The 17,275-nt window shown below is 36.3% G+C and overlaps 1 protein-coding gene across 1 annotated transcript; it reads right to left on the bottom strand.

Annotated features, from left to right (window-relative positions):
* Positions 1–362: 362 nt before the first annotated feature.
* On the bottom strand, positions 363–3,961 carry LOC112166910 (nuclear pore complex protein NUP62). Its single transcript, XM_024303851.2, has 5 exons — positions 2,281–3,961; positions 1,881–1,989; positions 1,483–1,510; positions 1,344–1,388; positions 363–1,208 (listed from the first exon to the last, which is right to left on the bottom strand). The coding sequence occupies exons 1-5, from the start codon at positions 3,296–3,298 to the stop codon at positions 969–971; spliced, it is 1,440 nt and encodes a 479-aa protein (XP_024159619.1). The 5' UTR covers positions 3,299–3,961; the 3' UTR covers positions 363–968.
* Positions 3,962–17,275: the final 13,314 nt, after the last annotated feature.

Here is a 17,275-nt window from a genome sequence, read left to right as displayed (position 1 = left end):
CTTTTTCCTCCACCACCATCTGTTTCTTTTTCTCTATTTTTATGTTTTATGCTTGTGATTTTTAAGACAACGTATAGCTAAATTACTTTTGTTAGGGGCGAGGTTTGAAGCTATAAGACATTTTTTTGACATTGTTTTGATTCCTAGTTTTAAAACTACTTTGTTGTGAAATTGTTTATTTGGTTTTATTGGTTTATGGATATCTCTTACTTGTTTATGTTCATGAACGCATGCATAGAACATTATGATTTTGTAAGTGGGCTAGAAGCAGGTGTTTTAATCTCCTAAATAGTTAAAAAAAGGGTACGGGGACTTGAAGAATTCACACGCAGCAAATGCAAGTTTATGAGAGAATCAATAAGACCAAAGTTGCATTGGCAATGATAAAATCTCTATTCCAAGTCTCTCAAAAAAAGAAAAAGCTAAGCGAAACTAATACAGGCCATGAGTTGCGCGACTTTGAGGAACCCAAGAAGATTCTAATATACACACCATGCTATCTGAGCTGATGTCAGCACCAAGTCTAGTGCGTAAGTCTTCTTGCACCTTTCCTAGTTGTTGTTCAAGATGCGAAAGCTCTTTTCTCAATTTGGATACATCTTCCTCCAATTGGTGAATCTCCCTACAACTATTCTCTAATCCTCTAGGCCTGAGCATATAACCAAAGAAGTTCCTAGCAGCTTGCTTCAAATGGTCAAACATAAAGTCGACATTGAGTCCCCAATCTATAATGTCACGGCATGCATCCCTCCAGATAAAAAAAATCTCCTCATTTTTCACTTCCTCAACCTCCATGCTATACAACACAGAACCAAACTCCTCAATCAATTTTTGTTTCTGACGAGCACTCTTTCCCTCTGCAAACAAGCTAGAGAAGTCGCCTCCGCCGTACCTTTCAGCAAACTTAATGAGTGGAACCACGAACTCCGAAGGAACTTTTCCACCCTCAAAAAAAGATTGACTACCGCTCAATGGAAGTGCAATATCGCAATATCGTCAATTGTGATGTCGAAGCGAGCATCAGTGTCAAAACAAGCAATAAAATTTCTGAACCGCATCTCCAAATTAGTTATTGACACCTTTTCTGCTTTATCTGAGTTAGGAGCAAAGGAACAAGTTGAGGTAGTGCAAAAGGAAGTCTCTTTACTAACCAAGGTTGCAACAGCAACACTGTTGTCCCCCTCCATCGAAGCTACAGTAGGATTGCCCTGCAAAGCAACAAATCATTATGCAGACATGCACACCATACCAAAAGCACATGCCAAGATCATATAGCAACATGCAAAGAAGCAAATATTCTCACACACAATTACACAAAATCCTCAAGCATATACAAAACTCACCTTATCGTCATTATCCATGTAACCCTCATCTTCAAGGGATTCCACCTATAAGAAAAAGATGACAACAAGAAAACCATACATCATGCAACCAAAAAAAAAAAGAAGAAGAAGAAAATAAGGTTATGCTAAGGAAAGATACCCGGCTGCCATTAACATTTGAGGTTGTCCTGAACGATTAAAATGACAGAATAGCGTAAGTGAGATAGACAGGAAATGTAGGTAAGTTCTTTACTTTTATATGGTGTATCTGCCCCAAGTAATAGAGATTTGGGCATATGTACGTAATAAGCATCTTTTCCTTAAATGAACTACAAATTACAGAACATTCCGTTGCAATTTTCAAGATTATTGTATTCACTCTTCTGTTAAAGATCAATGTATATAACATGAAGAGCATATGAAACACTAATGACGATTAATGTTAAGGCAAAAAAAAAAAAAAAAAAAAGTGGAAAGCATAATAGGTTAAACAGTTGGGCAAAACACTATAGAAGAAAACCATAAGAAAAAGTAAGAAGCAACACAAAGTACACTGACCCACTAGTAGAAGCCACAGCATGTGCACTTGATGTCTGAGCTGCAGGGGTACTGGTACCAGTTGCCGTTGTAGTTGCAGTGGCAGTTGCAGTTGCTGAAGTAGTGAGACCTACACAGTACAGTTATATTCACACATTATCAGAGCCGTTATAATAATCAAAGACACTTGAGCTTGGCCATAAACAATATTTATACAAAATGGAGGTTAGTTATAAGATCGCTTTTTCTATTTGCCTTGTGTAGGGATATACTAATTCAAGCATCAACAAAAAGGAACTGAAATTGCATTGAACAAGTACACGGCATAATCTAATAAAGAAATTCCGCGTACCACTACCATAATATTGAGTCTATAATTTTATTGAATTTTCAAACAGATAAACAGGTTGGGAAAACTAACCAAATGCGGGCAGAGTAGTGCTTGGTTGTGCTTGTGATGAGGAGGCGGGCACAGAGGCATTGGAAAACAATGAAACGACAGAAGGAGCTGAACTCGGGAATGATGAGAAACCCGAAGAGCTTGCGAACGAGCAAGTGGCTGGAGCTGCAGAAGAAGAGCTCGAAAAGCCTCCGAAAGCAGGAGTGGTTGAGCCTGCAGCGGAAGAGCTCGAACAGGATGGGAATGTGGGAGTGGGAGCGGTTGATGCTGCAGAGGGAGAGCTCGGAAAGCTGGGGAATGAAGCAGTGGATGAGGCTGCAGAGGGAGAGCTCAGAAAGCTTGAGAATGCAGGAGTGGTTGGGGCTGCAGACGAAGAGCTCGAAAAGCTTGGGAATGAAAGAGTGGTTGGAGCCGCGGACGACGGAGCAGAGCCAAACAAGTTCTGAGTGGTGGAGGAAGGCGGCGCCGCCGATGAAGAGGACGAGCCAAAGAGAGCCGAGCCTGTGCTGGGAGCGAAAGAAGAAGTAGTAGTCCCAAACAAAGGTGCAGGTGAAGCCGAAGCCGAGCTGAACAGAGGAGAACTAGAAGTGCTTGAAGTGGAGGCAGATGCAGTTGACCCGAATAAGGATGTGGTAGAACCCGAAGCCTGCGTCGATGAGGATGAGCTAAAAAGGGACTGAGAAGGGGTTGAGCCGAACATAGGCTGCGACGGAGTGGAGCCTGAAGCGGCGGTGGAGGGATTGAATCCGAAAGGTGTAGAAGCTGCGGCGGTGGAGGATCCGACTCCGAATGAGGGAAATGGGTTCGGGTTCGGGGCGGGGCTAGGGTTTAGGTTACTGAAAGCGGGGGAGGAGGAAGTGGAGGGGTTTGAGGAAGCGGAGTCGAAAGAGGAGGATCCGAGTCCGACCCCGGTGGAGGCGGTGGCGGGCGCGGAGGATCCGAAGAGGGAAGGGGAGGAGGCGAATGAGAAAGGCGGGGTGGAGGATCCGAAAGGGGAAGTGGATTGAGAAGCGGAGGATCGGAAATTGAAGCCCGACATTGTTCGTTCTCTGCTCTTTCTCTCAGTCTTTCTGCAATTTCCCAAGGATGAAGGCAGTTCCCCTACAAATCTGTTGTTGTTTAGTTTCAATGTCTTCAAAGACAACAAAGAGCCTATTGCGGTAGGAATCTTTCTTGAAAAAAAGCATTGCTGCTTAAATCAAGAGAGATATTCGAAAGGTGTCCAGCAATCTGGAAGGTCTCCAATTAGATGGTTGCTTGAGGGATTGAGAAAGCTTCACTTACTGTAGTTACCTTTGCTTGCACAGAAGAAAGAAATTGATTCTGAAAGTTTATCATTGGAGAGATCCAAAGAAGATACTTTTGACAGAACCGAAGGGATTGGACCTTCAAATTGATTTGAACTCATATTAATGAGAGGATTATATGTAAATACATCCAATACTGAATTCGGAAACAATGTTCCTCCAATTTGGTTGTGAGTGAGATCCATATACCCTAAATCAAGATGAATTTGACCCAAAAACCTACTTCGAAAAATACCAGAAATTCCAGAATTAGAGATGTCAAGTTCAATACAACTCTTTTGATTTCGAAGCCATTGTGGAAAATGCGGTCCAATCTCGCACTCAATTGAAAAGGTGGAACTCATCCAGGATCAAAGTTGAATATAAATGAGTTGTAGGACAAATCTAACTCGAGTTTTGAGAAATGGATATCTGAAGTCTCCCCGGTGGAAGAGTTGCATGTTGCCAAGATAGATAGCCTCCAGGTTGGACATTTGTCCGATACTTTCTCAGGTTGTCTTCTGGTTACACGGTTCCCACAGAGGTATAATTCTTTCAATGATGAAAACTTTGTGAGATTAGGCACTGAGCCCTCAAGGTGATCCAAACTCTAATGAGTTTTCAGGACAGGATGCAAACAACATATGAAGCAAGTCTGAAAGTTGTCCACTCAAATTGCTTCGCGAAATTGGGAAGAATACTGTTGACTATTTAGTTGAACATGCCAGTCTAAAATCGACAAAATATCATATATATGATGTTGAATTCTACCCACGATGTACTATATAACAAAATGGTAGATTGATAGGGAACTTGGATTATCTCCACATCAACTTTTGATGTTGATTGTTGCAGTGTGCCTTTGAGCCATGTATGCAGGGAGATTGATAGGGAACGTGATATGCTAACTAAAATCATTGATACAGACCATCAAACGTATTTTCTATTTAAGTGAAAAGAAGACCTTGGATTTAGACTGATTACTGATATCGGTGGCTTTTCTAATGCGTGCTAGCTGTGTTCTAAGTGGTCTAATCAGGCCGGGATCATAATGAAGTTTGGACATTGATTTGGTTCGAACACTGATTCTTGTGGGTTATCAACCATATACTTGCTTTCCTGGTTCATCAACGGCATCGCAATTCCTTGACTTCTTTAATTTGCTGCAGTTAAATAGTGCAGCGTTTTGTTGACTCTATTGATTCATTGGTCTTTCCTTGAGGGTTTAAGGGTACGTATCTCATATTTGGATGCATAAATGTTGTGAATGTTTCATAAATGAAACGATTTGTAGTCTGAATTAAACAAAAGAAAAAACCCCAAAACCCCACGTTCATCTTGACCACGCACAAGCTACTAATATATTAATTCATCTTTTGCAAACCCCGTGTCCGTCGCTGGAATTACTCACGAACAATCCAATGCTCGTTTGTCCATGGAATTGGGAGAGGACATGGGCAGGAAGGAGAGGATTTTGTTGATAGAAAAGCAATTTCATTCAATTAATTAATGAATCGAAGAATTACATTCGAATCGTACCATCTTATCTTTTCTGTAAAGAAAAACAGGAGCACCGCAAGAGAGAACTAGGGTTGGGATCCGGCCCCAGGCTCAGTGAAACCCAAAACAGTTTATATTAGAAGTTTGCTGGGTGTGAGATTTGTTGGGTATGACTTTTGCTGGGTGTGAGTTTTGCTTAGGTTATTATTGGAAAAGTTGCTGAGTACAATTATAAATTCTATTTTTTTATTGGGTGTAAAAAACTTACTGGCTCTAAATAGAAATTTGCTGGATACATTTAGAAAGACCCATGAAATTCTACCGGAGAAGACTGCCGACCATTATGTATGTGAGTCTCTCACACGCATAAGAAATGAAATTTTCACATTCTATGGTCTTGAGATAAATGTGCATGCTGACCTGAAAAGACTCTAGTCTAATTTTCACATTTTGGCACCTGGAGTTTTAGTCTAATTTCAACAAGTCATCATTCTCACACGCAAGTCATATTCTGGAGGCAGAGCTTCTAAGTCATTTTCAGGTTAACAAATTAGAAGCTCTCCCTCCAAAGAAAACAAAACACAATCCTCAGAAAGTTGGAAACCGGAAAATGGTTTCCACAGCTTAAAGCCAAATACCTAACGGAATTTCTAGTAAAATTCCCCACATCCATTAACTGAAAGAAGAGATACCAACAACAATCTGCAATTAGATCAGCAACATGAAATACAACATTTTAGTATCAGACATCCCGCTATGGAATTGGAATACAACCCCTTTCGGCATTTGATGCGCCCGATAGCAAGCGCATAATTTAACCCTGAAAATATCGTTAGTAGTATAAGTAAGTAGGGATCGTTCTATTCCGGGGATTGAGGGTACACCTGTCATTGTCAAACAATTAAACAATTAAAATTAAAACAAAGTATAATATTCACAAAGATATTCACAAGTATAAACATTATTTACGAAAAAGGGGGGATTTTATTTTTGGGTTTTTCGAAAATAAAACTAAGTTAACAAAATAATTAAAATGCAAAAACATAAAAATACAAATGGAATGAGAGAACAAAGATCAAAAACCGAAACATATGATTAAAATCGATTCAAACCCTAATATTGTTCATCTAAGTCATGAGAAAGGAGTTGATCATGTGAAATATTCGAAAGCAAATAATTTCCCATTTTTTAGTTTTCAATGCTAATTAACCTAAGCGAAAGCACCTAGATTAATCCTATCAAACATGCAATCAAACCCTAGAAAGCTAGTCAATCATGTCATGTTTAACGCATTACACATAGAGAAAGGCTATCAACTCAAGTGTACAACTTAGTATGGAAAAGTCCACCTAATTGCAATCCTCTTTAATTAAATTCGATCTTTGTCCAAAACCTTTACTACTTTGATTCAAGTTTACACAAAACGAAAAGTCGATTTCATGTTCTTAAACCTAGCACCAATTATATTGAAACCCTAAGTGTTTGCAACCACATAAGATTAAAATACAAAAGTTATCTATAACGCAAATTTAATTAAACAAACCCACATAAGCAACTCTCGAAGAACAATAATATGAATCTGAAAATTCTCAATTAATCATAAAAATTCCAGAAATTAACATTTGTTCAAACACATATGTCAACTAGTTCATAACCAACGAAATTCAAAGCAAAGGTTACAAAGGAGAATCGGATTACACCGTGAGATGGAGATGGTGATGAACGATTGATGTGGTGGTCTCTTGAATCTCGAAAGCAAGCTTCAAGGTTGGAGATGGATGATGGATGCTCACGGCTATGCTTCTTCTCCCTTGGCCTTGCTTGAACTCGTGGAGATGACTAGAGGATGGAGAAACTCACGGCTATGCTAAGAAGATTTTCTGATTTTTTTCTAAAGTGTAAATTGTATGGGGGAGAGGAACCTTGACGTTGAGAAAGGGGGAGTTTTATATAGGAGCATGGCTAGGGTTCACAAAGCAATCAGAATTTTCCACATAGCTTCAACCAATGATAATTCGCCAAGTAAGCTTGTGATGTGGTCCAACCAATCATAGAATGCCAAGTAAGCCTTGTGATGTGTTCCAACCAATCATAATTCTCTAAAATACCTCCCTAATATTTAATTGCCGAATTTCCTTGAACTTATTCTGATTTTCTTCATGAATTTCGGCCAACATTCCTTTAGGGAATTTAGGGATGAATCTAGACGCCTTTTTAGCTTTTCCTTGGTGCACACATATTTTCCTTCCATAAATATCTCCCTTGAATCTCTCTTGGCGTCATCTCCTTGATTATTTCTGATTTTCACGTTGGCAATCACACCAAATTATTCCTCCAACAATATTTCTTTCCATAAAAGTCTCCCAAGAAAATCTCTCCTTGAAATCCTCAATCAATCATCTTCAATTCCCACGTTGTCACCTTGTTTTTCCTTAAGTATTACACGGCAAATTTAATCCCCAAGGAAAATATATTTTCCTTTTTTTAAAAAAAACTCTTCCTTGATTCTCTCCTTGCCATGTCATCTTCATGAAACTTCTCGTTCCATTTATGAACTCAATTCTGCTTATTTATTCCAAAAACCTGAAAATAGAAGCTTTCTAAAATAAGAAATGGAAACTTTCTAAAAATGGAAAATAGAAACTACAAAACGGAAACTTTCTACAATTAGGAACTTTCCCATTCGAAGAATGGAAACTTTCCTAAACAGAGTTTTATTAAGGAAATAACGCAGAAAATATAGGGAAATAACAGTTAAAATGTCGCATTAAAATGCTCCTATCAAATTCCCCCACACTTAGCTTTTGCTAGTCCCTTAGCAAAATCAGACAAAGACTCAACTAAGACTCAACGAAAATTTAAAGACTCTACACAAACAATGACTCTATTGCCCTTCAACTTTTTTTTGTCTCAACAATCTCTTACTTTCACAACACCAAGATTAGCACTCCACCAAGAATCAATGTTTAAGCATTCGAGAGTTAATTGAAACACATAATCTTCACATACACAAGTAGGACTTGGTTTGTAACAATGGTGATGGTGTTAAGCTCAGCATGCTTCAGACAAGTATGATTCATATCCTCACCAGGTATATCCACTCTTTCTTCTCTCAGATAATGGCAATGCTTAAAAGCTTATACACTCAAGTATATGTGAAAGATAGCAAGTACATCACATATCATATGAAACGAAAGCACATGTATATATTTTTCTAAGATCTCATGAAAGATACCAACTACTTGCACAGATGGACCCAAGCCATAGGTTCAACTCTTGTAACTCATCTCCATAGATCAAAGGCTGTCCCATCTTAAGGATCAAGAAGGTCTTCTCAAAGGTTGTAATTGGGCCATGGCTCAAGGTTTTAAGAAATAAAGGATAAGGAATTTAACAAAGTGTCCTAAAAACCTAGCAGAGCTCATGTAAATGTAGAGACTTCTAAAAATCCACCAAGGCATATAAAACGTCATAATCCCATAGAAGTAAAGGGCCATATGTCTTCATGTTGGGCCCTAACTTCACTCTAAACTTCCTTTAAACTCTAGTGAATTGGACAAAGGCCAAATTTTTCACTAGTGGGCCTTCAATTCAAAACAATCTCCAAACTCACTAAGTATGGGGGACTAAAATCCATATATATATTTTTCTTTTTCTTTTCTAGCCGTACACATTTTTTTTCCTTTTTTTTCATTTCTTTTTTCACGGCTTTCACATATATTTTTCTTTTCATGGACAAGTCTACCCCCAGACTTGAACTTTCACCTCTTCTCAATCTTCATTCTCAATGCCAAATCCTTAAGTAATGTCCCAAAAGATAGCTCCACTAAGTTTTTAGAACAAAGGGTAGGAGTGTAACTATACTAAGCTTCATGGTTAAGGATTTTAAGGGTGATGAACGAAAGGCTTAATGTAGGCTCAAAGGGGCTTATCTAGGGGGGTCCCACGACGGGCACAAATAGGGACACAGGCTTATTTGGCAATGGTGATAATTCCTAGGGTGCCTCTATCCTTTCCAGAATCAGGGCCATATATTGACAAACGTCTCAACAAGTACAAGAGTGAATTCTAGCATTCTCTAGTCCATCAAACTTAATCTATGGCAAGCAATCAATCAAGATGAAAGAATAATGAGATCACCAAAACATCGCCAAGAAATTAAGAATATATATTTTTCATTTTCACTCCAAGAAAAAGGAACATGGGCTCAAATATCTCACATGGGATTTTATGAATCAAAACTCATCCTAACATGCTCATATTCTGTACCAAGGTCACGAAATCCATATCCACTACTCAGGCACACATTGTTCATATATCTCAATTAACCAAAGAATACCATTTTAAAATCATCTCAATATTGTGATCCTCTTTTAGCCATAATTTCAGAGATATAGAATCATCCTAGACAGTTGAAAGGCATCCTATGACTCAAAAATAAAAACAAAAGACTAAGACTCAATAGATAGAAGCAAAATTTTTTTTTTTTTTTTTTTTTTTGGACATTTTTTGATTTTTTTGTATTTTCCAATATATATGACTCAAAATAAAAAACAAAAGTATCCCTTCCCCCACACTTAAATATTGCATTGTCCTCAATGTAATCAATTATAAGCATGCAATGAAACAATTAAGCATATAGCGATGGAATTTACGAAAACAAAAACAAAAGAGAAAATTTGAAAAATAAAAGAAATAGGGAAGGAGAAAGCAAATTTGTGTTTGTAGTCTCCAGCACAGCTACTTCTGAATTGGGTTGCCTCCCAAGCAGCGCTTGAGTTTAACTTCTTTCAGCCAGACGGAATAGAAATTAAAAAGTTAGTAACTATAATTAACAAAGATTTAGAAAATATATAAACAAGTAACTATGAATTACAAAATACAAGTATAATTAACAAGTACATTGTACATACGACACAAGTTAACACAAGTGAGTAAAAAAAAAAACATGAAAAATATTTACACAAATGTTTTTTTTTTTTTCCCTTAGTGTATCACAACATTTTGTTTTGTTATAAATATTGTCGATATCGAATTAAATTCCAAGCGGTAAATCAAGTGGACGTGCGGCCCAAGTATAGTCGCCTAGACACAAAGTCCCTTTCAAATCCTTTGGGCAACCTTACTGAAATGGCCAGGTGGGGGAGGACGAACACGAGAGGAAAAATCCATTTTGGCATGAGCTACTCCCACATAGTGGTTTAGGCCCATTTGGAAGCACTTCTGGATTCAAAAACCCGTAATGAACGTTGTCCCCTTCCTAGACACCATTCCACATAGGCTATACTTACTAAGATGAAAAAAAGTCCTAAGTGTGAAGACAGTTCAACAAGTGTTAATAAAGGCCGCCCTCAACCTTAAGGGACCTTAACTAGGTACCAATAAGGGGTTTAGGCCAATATTAACAAACGCGACTTCACCTATTCCATTCAATTTACAACTTACAATTAAAACTCGTATTCAACAATATAAAAAACAACCTAAGTAAATTAAATATGTGAATAAAAAACAACCTAAGTAAATTAAAAAACAACCTAAGTAAATTAAACAACAATATTAACAACCTGAAATGTCATTAGTAGTACGTAATAAATAGGGATCGTTCTATTCCGGGGATTGAGGGTACACCTGTCATTGTCAAACAATTAAACAATTAAAATTAAAAAAAAGTATAATATTCACAAAGATATTCACAAGTATAAACATTATTTACGAAAAAGGGGGATTTTATTTTTGGGTTTTTCGAAAATAAAACTAAGTTAACAAAATAATTAAAATGCAAAAACATAAAAATACAAATGGAATGAGAGAACAAAGATCAAAAACCGAAACATATGATTAAAATCGATTCAAACCCTAATATTGTTCATCTAAGTCATGAGAAAGGAGTTGATCATGTGAAATATTCGAAAGCAAATAATTTCCCATTTTTTACTTTTCAATGCTAATTAACCTAAGCGAAAGCACCTAGATTAATCCTATCAAACATGCAATCAAACCCTAGAAAGCTAGTCAATCATGTCATGTTTAACGCATTACACATAGAGAAAGGCTATCAACTCAAGTGTACAACTTAGTATGGAAAAGTCCACCTAATTGCAATCCTCTTTAATTAAATTCGATCTTTGTCCAAAACCTTTACTACTTTGATTCAAGTTTACACAAAACGAAAAGTCGATTTCATGTTCTTAAACCTAGCACCAATTATATTGAAACCCTAAGTGTTTGCAACCACATAAGATTAAAATACAAAAGTTATCTATAACGCAAATTTAATTAAACAAACCCACATAAGCAACTCTCGAAGAACAATAATATGAATCTGAAAATTCTCAATTAATCATAAAAATTCCAGAAATTAACATTTGTTCAAACACATATGTCAACTAGTTCATAACCAACGAAATTCAAAGCAAAGGTTACAAAGGAGAATCGGATTACACCGTGAGATGGAGATGGTGATGAACGATTGATGTGGTGGTCTCTTGAATCTCGAAAGCAAGCTTCAAGGTTGGAGATGGATGATGGATGCTCACGGCTATGCTTCTTCTCCCTTGGCCTTGCTTGAACTCGTGGAGATGACTAGAGGATGGAGAAACTCACGGCTATGCTAAGAAGATTTTCTGATTTTTTTCTAAAGTGTAAATTGTATGGGGGAGAGGAACCTTGACGTTGAGAAAGGGGGAGTTTTATATAGGAGCATGGCTAGGGTTCACAAAGCAATCAGAATTTTCCACATAGCTTCAACCAATGATAATTCGCCAAGTAAGCTTGTGATGTGGTCCAACCAATCATAGAATGCCAAGTAAGCCTTGTGATGTGTTCCAACCAATCATAATTCTCTAAAATACCTCCCTAATATTTAATTGCCGAATTTCCTTGAACTTATTCTGATTTTCTTCATGAATTTCGGCCAACATTCCTTTAGGGAATTTAGGGATGAATCTAGACGCCTTTTTAGCTTTTCCTTGGTGCACACATATTTTCCTTCCATAAATATCTCCCTTGAATCTCTCTTGGCGTCATCTCCTTGATTATTTCTGATTTTCACGTTGGCAATCACACCAAATTATTCCTCCAACAATATTTCTTTCCATAAAAGTCTCCCAAGAAAATCTCTCCTTGAAATCCTCAATCAATCATCTTCAATTCCCACGTTGTCACCTTGTTTTTCCTTAAGTATTACACGGCAAATTTAATCCCCAAGGAAAATATATTTTCCTTTTTTTAAAAAAAACTCTTCCTTGATTCTCTCCTTGCCATGTCATCTTCATGAAACTTCTCGTTCCATTTATGAACTCAATTCTGCTTATTTATTCCAAAAACCTGAAAATAGAAGCTTTCTAAAATAAGAAATGGAAACTTTCTAAAAATGGAAAATAGAAACTACAAAACGGAAACTTTCTACAATTAGGAACTTTCCCATTCGAAGAATGGAAACTTTCCTAAACAGAGTTTTATTAAGGAAATAACGCAGAAAATATAGGGAAATAACAGTTAAAATGTCGCATTAAAATGCTCCTATCAGCATTGTCCTTACAATATCACAAAAAACACATCCTATTCACCTTTGTGTTTTGAAAAATATAACTCTACTTCCTAACTGGCCACATACACAAAATTGGCGCTCTTTGCTTCTATTGGTACCATCCAAGGTTCACAGCTCATAACACTCCGCTCTGCATGACACTCTACCAGGAGTAACAATGGTCTTCATGGTTCCATATATAAGACTAACAAAGTAACATATAGCCCATGTATGAATGTTTTTTATCCATATTGGAGCAGACTTATGGTTAATTAAAAAGGAAATTAACTTTGCTCTAGTAATTGTTTTTCCCAAGCAGACTTATGAGTTATGGTTAATTAATGACACTTGTTGTCACACAACAACCCTAGAGCCCAGCTGGGAGAATAATTACTGAACTATATACTTACCCAATATATCATATAAAAGCATGAGCTAAACTCAACTCCCTGTAGCAGGTCTCCGTTGGACCACCAAATCATCAGCAGAGTAATAATCTGCGATGTGCCAGTACATGTATGATGGATTGTGGCCTCCACCGGAAAGAAAGAGAGATTGTCAATGATACATTTATCTAGGAAATCAGGATATAAAAAACTGAAATAGTTGAAAATACTGATCTGAAATTGCTGGTTTTAGAGTTGAGGCTAGATATAAGCTAGATGTCTAATCATAATCTTACATGTCCATTTTCATTTTTTTCCTTTAATTGAATAGAAATGCAATAGGTGAAACCTATCTTGAATGAATCTAAATCCATACCGTACTTACTTATCAGTGATAAATAGACTAACAAGGTTTGGTGGCACAAAATCAAATGTAGGATTGAAAACATGAGAAGTGCGAAACCAGCGCCACTTTGAAAATCCATGCAATCTGAGAATTCTCCAAAATCCAGCAACTCAGAAGGAGATCTTAACTCATTCAGCAAGACTTCAGGGTTGTGTGGATACAGAGGGCACAACTGTAAGGCAAACAGACAATTTGGATAGAGAAAGTGTTAAGAGTGAAATCCAGGAAAATAAGCTACAAACAGATAGTATTACTCTCAATTCAATCCGGCTAAGACCAACTCTGTTTGAGAATCCCATGAGACTAGATTTCCATTCTAGCATTCTTTGTAATTAGTCTAATCATGCAAAAACAAAGCTAATAACACTTTAAAGAAAAATACAAGAGAGGAGGACGAAGCTTTTTTTTTTATAGAAGACGAAGCTGAAAAACCTCCCATGAACCAAAAACATGGCAAGGAAAAATAACCTATAAAAAAAAAATCGAGAGACCAAGTGTTCATTATTTCAAGAAGTAAAAATAAACGGAAGAGTCCAGTAGTGACACGAAAAGAAATTAGTAGATGATGAACTATGTTCCGCTAATACATCAGTAACTTAAAAAAAGGACAAAATACTGTTTACTCCCTATACTTATAGGGTTTCGACATTTCAGTCCCTGACGTTTCAATTTCACCTAAAAACTCCCTGAACTCTTCAATTTCACCTAATTGGTCCTTGCCGTCAACTTTCCGTCAAAAACTCCGTTATCTTGCTGACGTGGCAGTCCTTCTACAGTAAAATGACTATTTTACCCTCACTGACCAAAAAAAAAATTTCTCTATTGTTTTTACTCTATTTTCTCTATTTTTTTTTAACTCTCTTTTCTCTATTTTTTAATTTGTTCTTTTTTTTTTAACTTTCTTTTCTCTATTTTTTTAATGTGTTCTTTTTTTTTCCTACTTTTTTTTTTAACTCTCTTTTCTCTATTTTTTAATTTGTTCTTTTTTTTCCTACATTTTTTTTAACTCTCTTTTCTCTATTTTTTTAAATTTGTTTTCTTTTCTTTTTTTAACTTTCTTTTCTCCTTTTCTTTTTAACTCTCTTTTCTCTTTTTTTGTTTGTTCTTTTTTTTTTTTTTAACTCTCTTTTCTCTATTTTTTTAAATTTGTTCTCTTTTTTCCTACTTTTTTTTAACTCTCTTTTCTCTATTTTTTAATTTGTTCTTTTTTTTCCTACTTTTTTTTAACTCTCTTTTCTCTATTTTTTTAATTTGTTCTTTTTTTTTAACTCTCTTTTCTCCTTTTCTTTTTAACTCTCTTTTCTCTTTTTTTTTGTTTGTTCTCTTTTTTTAACTCTTTTTTCTCTTCTTTTTTATTTGTTCTCTCTCTCTCTCACTTTTTTTTTTTTTTTTTATTTCTTTCTCTTTTCTTTTTACCACTTCTTCCTCTTCCTCCTTTCTTCTCTTCGGCCATCTCTTTCCCTTCTCTGATCACAGCTCCAGTTTCTGGGCACGCCTGGACGTTGGAACGGTCGGGTTCTCTCCCCTTCAGATCCCTGCCGCTTCGTGATATTGGAGCTATATTAGAAGCTTTCTCTTAACGTCAATAACATTTCTATGGTGTTCGTTTGCTGAGATGATGAGCCAAGAGAGAATCCAAGAGGATAAGATGTTTGAGTTTTCCTACGCAAGGCAGTGATTTGGTCATTTTGGCTGTTTCTGATGGTAACTTGAGAGAGAAATGTTTGAACAATTTGGGCGCCAAAGAAAGGGAGGTGGAAAAAAAAAGAACAAATTAAAAAATAGAGAGAAAAGAGTTTAAAAAAAAGAGTAGGAAAAAAAAAATTAAAGAACAAATTAAAAAAATAAAATAAAAGAGAGTTAAAAAAAACAGAGAAATAAGAGTTAAAAAAAAAAAGAGAAATAAAAGAGTTAAAAAAAAGAGTAGGAAAAAACAGAACAAATTAAAAAAATAGAGAAGAAAGAGTTAAAAAAAGAGAGAGAGAGAGAAAAGAGAGTTGAAAAAAAAAGAGTAGAAAGAAAAAAAGAGAACAAATTAAAAAAAATAGAGAAAAGAGAATTAAAAAAAAAAAAAACAGAAAAGAGAGTTAAAAAAACGAGAACAAATAAAAAAGAGAGAAAAGAGAGTTAAAAAAAAAATTAAAAAATAGAGAAAAGAGAGTTAAAAAAAACAGAGAAAAGAAAATTTAAAAAATAGAGATTTTTTTTTTTGTCAGTGAGGGTAAAATAGTCATTTTACTGTAGAAGGACTGCCACGTCAGCAAGATAACGGAGTTTTTGACGGAGAGTTGACGGCAAGGACCAATTAGGTGAAATTGAAGAGTTCAGGGAGTTTGTAGGTGAAATTGAAACGTCAGGGACTGAAACGTCGAAACCCTATAAATATAGGGAGTAAACAGTATTTTGTCCTTAAAAAAATAAAAACAAAAACATATTTATCAAAGAGAAAAACCAAAAGAATACACTAACACACACACACTAGTACATGGACAAAACAACAGTGATCTACACAATTGATCGAAGAGAAAAACCAATACTTCAAATATAAAACACACACAAACCCACCAAAAAAAAAAAAACTCTCATGCTCCTTGAAATTTAGCTCCACGTATTTGTTGATACAGCATTCTTAGTTTGATTGATGATTGCCACGATCACGTAACCACCATCTTTCCAAACAATTCAAGAGCAAGTAGATTTATTTGACGAAGTGGTGTTAGCCCAGTGGTTAGAGCACCCACTACCTATGTACGAAGTCATGGATTCGAGTCACCATGAGGGCAGGAGTGAAAACCTTTGATCCTTTTTAAAAAAAATAAAAATAAAATAAAAAAGGTTTATTTGAAGAGAAGAGGGCCAATAACTCCATAAAACTCAACAACAAATCCAAGTGCCATACTGATATAAAATCCTTGTGTTATGAGCTCATACTTCCCTTCTTCTTCTTCTTGGTCGCCTGTTTTCTCTGCATGATCAAAACACAACCGTGGAAGAGGAGGTCCACAGAGAAGATGATTTCCAGCAAAAGCAGTTGGCTCAAAGGTTTGGATCTGAGTACCTATTGGAATCATTCCAGAGAGGTTGTTGTATGACAAGTCCAACATACTGAGACGAGGTATCTGAGAAATGCTTGTTGGAATTCTACCATGCAACTGGTTTCTTGACAAAATCAAGGAAGTCCAATGACAGCAAGCTTCCAATCTCCCGAGGTATTGGACCTGTTAATTGGTTTTTCGACAGGTTTAAAGAAACCAACCCAACAAGAAACCTTATTCAATTCGCTAGGAATCTCCCCACTGAAACTATTACAAGAGAGGTCAATACTCTTCAGCAGCCCTAGAGTAGATTTGTATTTCGACATTGTTCCTTTCCATATCAGGGATGCTTCATCAACGTACTCGCCAAGATACGTAGTTGGTTCGTTATAAATTGAGAATTCTTGACTGATCCTAGGTGCAATAGTAGCTGAAAATCCATTTAGAGCCAAACTTGCAAAGTTGTGGAGACATTTGGGTATAAACCCTGAGATGTTGTTGATCGAGAAATCCAAAATTTGAATTTTCTTCAGATGACATAATTGTGAGGGCATGCTTCCATTGAATTGGTTGGACCGTAGGATAAGAATCATCAAATTTGCAAGTCCATTGCCTAACCATTCAGGCACCAAACCTGATAAATTATTTTCACTGAAATCACAGACTCTTAAGTTTCTGCAATTTCCTAAGGATGAAGGCAGTTCCCCTACAAATCCCCCCTACAAATCTTGGCGTGCGGGTCACGTCATTGGTATATATATACATACATATGTATATTGTTTTTCCTCGTGAGATTTTGGGGAAACCTTACTGATTTTTTATTTTTGTATGGATTTTAACCCACCATATATACATGGGTCATATTATTTTATTGC

Source organism: Rosa chinensis, chromosome 1, assembly GCF_002994745.2.
Source record: "Rosa chinensis cultivar Old Blush chromosome 1, RchiOBHm-V2, whole genome shotgun sequence".
NCBI lineage: Eukaryota > Viridiplantae > Streptophyta > Magnoliopsida > Rosales > Rosaceae > Rosa > Rosa chinensis.
The sequence above is the reverse complement of the archived record's forward strand: the minus strand, read 5'-3'. Positions and strand labels throughout refer to the sequence as shown.